The following is a 6714-nucleotide window of genomic DNA, read 5'->3' on the forward strand; positions in this document are numbered from 1 at the left end:
AATGACTTTATCATGGTACCTGAAGTATGCCCTTGCTGGCTGATGAGATTAGTAGAAGGAGTGATTAGTTCTTAGTTTTCATGGAAAAAAATATCCAAGAGACTCCAAGTCTCATGTTTTCCTTTTAAAGATGGAATCTATATCTATATCTATATGGTGTTATAATAAATATAGAAGTTATTCTAGGCCTCATAATAAGTTCCTGTAGTTTTTAGTAGTGCATGTGATATACAGAAACACACTAGTGCTTGTCCTTTATATGTGTATCTTTATAAACATGCTCCTGTTCCTGAGGATTAACCTGTAGACATGACATGTTCAAACATAATTTTAACATGTTATTCTTAGAGTATACACTGATGTACCTTACTTCCATACCCCCTAGACGGAAATCACAAAACTCCTTCTTAGAGTCATTGTACAAAGCTCTCATTCATCCTAAATCTCTGTCCTCTATAATTCCCTCAGTCCAATGATATTGACAGAAATGGACCTTTGTCAAGAAAATAACCCAGCCAAGTTATTCTCTAATGTTATCGTCACTTTTTCATTTCTAAATGACTATGATGCTAAAAAGTCTCTGCCAGGTTTTATGTAATTTTCAGCTCAGGGAAAGTATAATTGGTGGTTAGATTTTTAAAATGTGGTTTCCTTGGAAAACTGCTCCTTTTTTTTTTTTTTTTTCTTCCATAGAGTTAAGAACACTGAAGCTTTCTAAGCTTTTCTCCTAGGGAAAGAATAAACATAGTGCAGCTGCAAATTCAGAATTATAAAAGCCTGCAGGAATGACAAAGACAAGTTATCTTTTCATATTAAACAATAAAACATTTATTTGACAAAAGACAATAAAAGTTTTTTTTTGCATAAAGTTTTTAATTTAATGAAAATTTGCTTCTTCCCCTAATTTAAAGTACAAGAAAACTAAAGTTATCTCCACTATGTTTGAGCACAAGACAACTGACAGTAGAACACAGCTTTATTCCATAACACACCACTGAAAAATTTATAGTGTAAATAGGGAAAACCAACAGTTATCCCAAAGTACTATCTTTGGAACAGATCCTTCAATTATCATTCTATAATGATCCAACTGGGACTCAGCTTCCATAGACAAATTAGAAGATGATGAACAAGAAAAACCTTCTGTTTTCTGAGTTTACTCACATTGTCTTTTCAGTTGAAATAGAGAAAAGCATGAGTCCCAATACCTGTGAGATGTAAAACACGAAACAGTAAGAGTTCGTTCACCAACCAGCCTTTCCTGAAACAGCCTCCTGTGCTTCTATCTGCAAATAAGTAAATAAATAAATGGTCCTAGGCAAACTATATCGGAAATAGTATGGGAGCTTCCTAGAGACTTTCAGGGGCTCTCATAGTAAGGTTACAATAAATGCTATTGTTTTTCTTTAGCCTCTAAATCCCCTTTAATCTGCATATGTGTTAAAAACCTGAATTCTTTTTCATCTTAGTCTCTTATGAATAGCAGTTTGTTAGACAGACTCTCTTTTCTTCCTGGCTACTTGAAAACTCAAAAAGAACAATAACCTGTGACTACTTCTTTAGGGATAGTAAGTTGTATTGAGACATGTCAGTTAAGGTCCTAGTAGTGTAAAAACACAATACACAAAACACAAATAACAAAATAATAATAAATTTGGCCTAGTAGTAGACATGAAACACATCCTATATTGCTTCAGGCCAGGAGGATAAAATGAGGCTAGAGTCTACTTAGGAGCTTTGTATTCTTCATTGTTAATACTCCCAAAACAGGAAGCTAAATTATAGTTTTCTGGAAGAATACCCATCTATTCCTACTGAAAATATGCCTTTACTCAAGGCAGTAGGAAAAATACAGAGACAAGATCATTCTCAGCTCCACTCCTATGAGTCTAAACATTTTAAAGAGAAAAAAAGTAAAATAGCATAAATGTATTATTAGAAAGGTCAAAACAGCGGAATTTTCAAATTGACTTTCTTTTTTGCTAACATGTTATACATTGGATGTTTTCTTTTAAAATTATCTTCCTCTGCTGTTTTCCAGGAAATTTTGTCACTTTTCTGCTTTTTAGACTTTATTGTGATTATTTATTTCATCTGATGCAGAAGATTAAAACCAAATAAATAAAACACATTATCAGAAAAATGTATATGAATTCACTATACTTTGCTTGCTACATTTGTTCCCCTACAAAGATTAACTACTGCTTAAGACAGTCAATAAGCTGTAAAAAGAGAAATTCAGGAATTGAAAATTTCACCAAAAACTGCCTCATTACAACGGCCAGTACTGTGACGCTTCTTCCATAAAGGCTTTCCTTGCCATCATTCACGCTGAAAGGGAAGCTTACAGAAGGAAGATAAATGAGGACTCACACTGTATCTGTGATGGATGAAGTCTTACCATTTTATCAAATTTCTGGAATACTGTTAGCCTGACTGAAGAATCTAAATGCAGGACAAAGTAGAACAAACAAATGTCTTTGTGGCAGCTGTGTTCATCATAATGGTTGGGGTCTCTTAATAGATTTGAGTCTCAGCAGTTTAGCCATCAAAATTTCTCACACAAAAGACCCAGAAGGAAAAACTTGTTTCTAGAAAAGATCAAAAGACAAAATAATGGCTGTATGCCAAAAAAAAAAAAAAAAAATGTCTACCATACACAGCAAAGAATTGAATACTTGGATTTCTCCAGGGCACAGCAAATTACAGATTGGGGTTTTGTTGCTTCTGCAGCTCCAGCTCTGCAGCCCTTTGCACAGCTACATCAACCAATAGCTGCAAGCTGCTGAAGTCCTCACACTCCATGGCTGGCCTGGGCTCTGGAACAGACGGGGACTGATTGCTGGGACTGTTAAGCTGTTTCTTCTGCTGGGCCCTCAGGGTGAGCCTCTGGCTTGCAATCAATGCCTCTGGATCAAACAGCTTTCTTTCTGTTTCCTGACCCTCTGGCAGGGGGATTAGAGAGAGCTCTTTTATCTGGGGTGGAGCGTTGGGCACCAGGGAGGCTTGGGCAAATGGATCAGCTGTCAGCTGTAACATCACATTGGTGGCCCTGCCAATTTGGCCGTTGGGGTCGTGTCCATCCTGTTGAAGCATTTTTGGCAGAATGCGTCTGCGAGCATTCATAAACCAATTTGAGACCTGATGCAAAGACAGATTGGTTTGTTGAGACAGCATTCTTTTCTCAGCTTCTGATGGGTAGGCAGCAAACCTGTGGTCATAGAGCCACTGACGGAGGATTCTCACAGACTCGCCTGGCAGGAATCCATAATGCTTCCGCTTGGTACTGTTGGACATGGTACTGTCTTGCCTTGAGGGTCCTGTGGGCCCTGGAATTTCCTCAGCGGCTTCCATTGCCCTCAGGTGTGTACTTACTACCTCGGATTTCAGGGATAACTTCAACGGCTGACTGGTTTCCGAGAGCTAGTAAAGGCAGGGAAAGGTGACCAGTTGGCTGTCAAGTTACATTTGTGGCTCTCAGGCAAGCCGCCGCCGCTGCCACCACAGCGCCACACTGCGCCACAGCCGGGTAGTTTCGGCTCTGTGACGTCACATCCTGTCTATGCATTTCCTGCTTTCTGGTTCCCTGCCGGGTTTTTCTTCCGGTAGCGCACCGGCGGCAGCCAAGGCCGGACCACAAAGTTTCGGTTTTCTTTCATAACTACCTGACAGACTTTTGCTTATAATTTAATTCCTTTCTTCCTGTTTGATTTCATTACGGTTTTTACTCCTCCTCCTTTGCGTTTCTTCAGTGACTTAAGGTATGTATCAGAAACAATTTACCTATTTCTATTAAGCTCAATAAAACCCTGTAAGTGCACACCCAGACTTAGTCTTTTCACGTATAAACCAAATGTAAGAATAATTTTTAGCTATATCTTCACTTTTAACATTCTGCTGTCGACTTTATCACTGCTTTGAAACCCTTAGCTTTAGTATAATTTCACTGTGGCTTTTGTGTTTCTGCTAGCCAGTTGTGAAGAGTCTCTGAGGAACTTTAGTTAGATGAAAATTCAGGAGTCTTTTAGAAATGTATAACAGGATAGGATTTAAGAAATAACGTTCATCATAGACTTATTTTACTTAAATATTTCCTCATAATTTCAAGTACCAATAAGTCATCCCCTAACCCAGGTGAAAATAATTTGTAAATTACAAATTTTCATTATCTATGATAGTTGAGAACATTATGACGTACGTAGAGGACAATTGTCGACATCAACTGAGTCCTCAAGAACACTGTGTGATATTAATTTTCATAATCTTCCATACCAAAGGCCTGGCCGTCACCTTGAGCAAATTTGCTACAGATCATTTTGATGAGGAACATTTCTTTTGCTTTTAAGACTTTCTATTCGGTGTCATTGAGATGGGTGTCAGAATAGTGTTTGCTGAACCTTTGGTTGTGAATCTCCTCACTGATTCACACTTTTATCTCTTAAAAAAATGTATTGCAAGAAAGGGCTTGAGGCACACAGCTGAAACGAATGGATGCGTTAGCAAACCTTTCAACAATGAAGTGCCCATTTGGGCTGTAATCGAGGGACCCCTTTGGAATACTCTGAAACCTTGTTTATATTTCTTTCTTCCCCCACCCCCTACCTCAACCCTTGTGTTGGGGAGAGGTCATTTGAAACATAAAGGCTGGGAACTGTGCAGGCGCTGCGGGTGGCGGGCGGCCTGGCTATGGGGCTGAGTTCTCCCTGTACCTGCCGGACCACCTGGCCTGTGCCACCCCCAAGCACTACAGCATCGCTGGATGTGGAAACTTATTGTGTTGGAGCAGAACGAATCTGATCTTAGGGTTTTTGGAAGTTTTGAATGGAATGATGGTTTGTTTGACGTGACTTTGAGAGAACAACCAACACGTCCTTGTCACATGCAGTGGCGACGGCTCCCTGCAGCTCTGGAATGATGCAACAGGGCCCCTGCAGTTCTACCAAGAGCACACACAGGAGGTGTATAGTGTTGATTGGAGCCAAACCAGAGGTGAACAGCTCGTGGTGTCTGGCTCATGGCATCAGACTGTCAAAGTGTGGGACCTAGCTATTGGAAGGTCTCTGTGCACCTTCATAGGCCATGAGAGGGTGGGTCATTTATAGCACTATCTGGTCTCCTCACATCCCTTGGCTATTTTGCTTCAGCCTCAGGTAAATGTACAGAGAGAAGAAGAGATAGAGAAGGTCTTCCATCCATTCGTACACTCCCCAGATAGCTGCAATGGTCAGAGCTGAGCTGATCTGAAGCCAGGAACCTCTTTCAGGTCTCCCAGGCGACCAGACTCTAAGAATTTGGAACATGAAGACAGCAGGAGTGAGGATTGTGGTTCCAACGCACCAGGTGGAAGTTCTGAGCTGTGACTGGTGTAAATACAATGAGAATTTGCTGGTCACAGGTGCAATAGATTGTAGTTTGAGAGGCTGGGACTTAAGTAATATATGACAACCAGCATTTGAGTTTCTTGGTCACCCCTATGCTATTAGGAGGGTGAAATTTTCTCCATTTCATCCTCCAGTGCTGGCCTCTTGCTCTTACAATTTTACTGTAAGTTTCTGGAACTTTAAAGACCTGATCCTCTTCTTGAAACAGTGGAGCACCATACAGAATTCACGTGCGGTTTAGATTTCAGTCTTCAGAGCCCCACTCAGGTGGCTGACTGTTCTTGGGATGAAACAGTAAAGATCTGTGATCCTGCTTGTCTTGCTGCTGCTGCTTGTGATCTGCTGTGGTCAGAATCAGAGGTTGCCTGAAGACTGCGTAAAAGCAAATCAATGAAATTGTGACAACGCGGCGGTCATGCTTTGGCAAATGCCATTCATTTCAACTTTTTCAAATTTACCCTGTAGTCTGTTCTGAGACAACTGACAAAGACTTTGGCTCATCTAGGCCTGGTATATAAGCCATATTCCTGAAAATTCTATAAGCCATATTTCTGAAAATTCTATGGAATAATTGATGTTATAATGCCTATTAAAATGTAACTTCTGTTGTGAAATGGACTAAAGTATGAGAGATCAGTAGATTATATTGATAGTTACATATTTAATTCTTATGTCACTTTTGATGAAAAATATAAACACTGCTGTTGAAATCAGAATAAGCTAGGTCTCTTGATAATTTATCACTCATGATATCCTCAGTTAGATTGTTCCAGCATGTGTGTATTTGACTGCAGGATTACCTGTCCGGAGGTAGTTGTCAGGGCTGTAATCAACATTTCATGTGTATTTCTATTGAGCATTTATTTGTTGGGCATTTACTGTGTGCCTGGCAGACTCAGTGAGATTCTCTCCAGGACTGGTGCCATGCTTTCAGAACATGAACTGCTGTGAGTTAAGAGTTCCTTTATTACACATTTTTGCATGCTGTGTTAGGTATTTATTACTCTCTTGACACACTGTTTCCATTTTTCTGCTATCAGAAAATTTTAATACTGTTTATTGAATAAAGTCTTAGGTCTTGCTAAAGCTTCCAGCTGTTGCCCTTGAAGCTAGTCTTAAGTAATGCCTTAAGCTTCCTGGCTACCTCCCTGAGTCTCCTACAAAAGTCTCTAGATATACATTAATTAGAAAAATGTATGTCTTAAAGACTTACTTATTTGAAAGGCAGAGTAATGGGAGGAAGAGAGTAAGGAGTAGAGAAGAGAGAAAAAAGAGCAAGACAGAGAAAATTTCTTTTGTCTGCCCAAATAGTCACTCCCTAAAGAGCTGCAAC

At 39.8% G+C, this 6714-nt stretch overlaps 1 protein-coding gene and 1 pseudogene across 1 annotated transcript; one reads left to right on the forward strand and one right to left on the reverse strand.

Moving 5' to 3' along the window:
• Positions 1-2703: 2703 nt before the first annotated feature.
• On the reverse strand, positions 2704-3354 carry TGIF2LX (TGFB induced factor homeobox 2 like X-linked). Its single transcript, XM_040999563.1, has one exon. The coding sequence runs from the start codon at positions 3352-3354 to the stop codon at positions 2704-2706; it is 651 nt and encodes a 216-aa protein (XP_040855497.1).
• Positions 3355-4189: 835 nt separating this feature from the next.
• On the forward strand, positions 4190-5750 carry LOC121169104 (annotated as a pseudogene).
• The last annotated feature ends 964 nt before the right edge of the window (positions 5751-6714 follow it).

The sequence above is a fragment of the Ochotona curzoniae genome, unplaced genomic scaffold, assembly GCF_017591425.1.
Source record: "Ochotona curzoniae isolate NIBS_2020 unplaced genomic scaffold, NIBS_Ocur_1.0 scaffold_1852, whole genome shotgun sequence".
NCBI lineage: Eukaryota > Metazoa > Chordata > Mammalia > Lagomorpha > Ochotonidae > Ochotona > Ochotona curzoniae.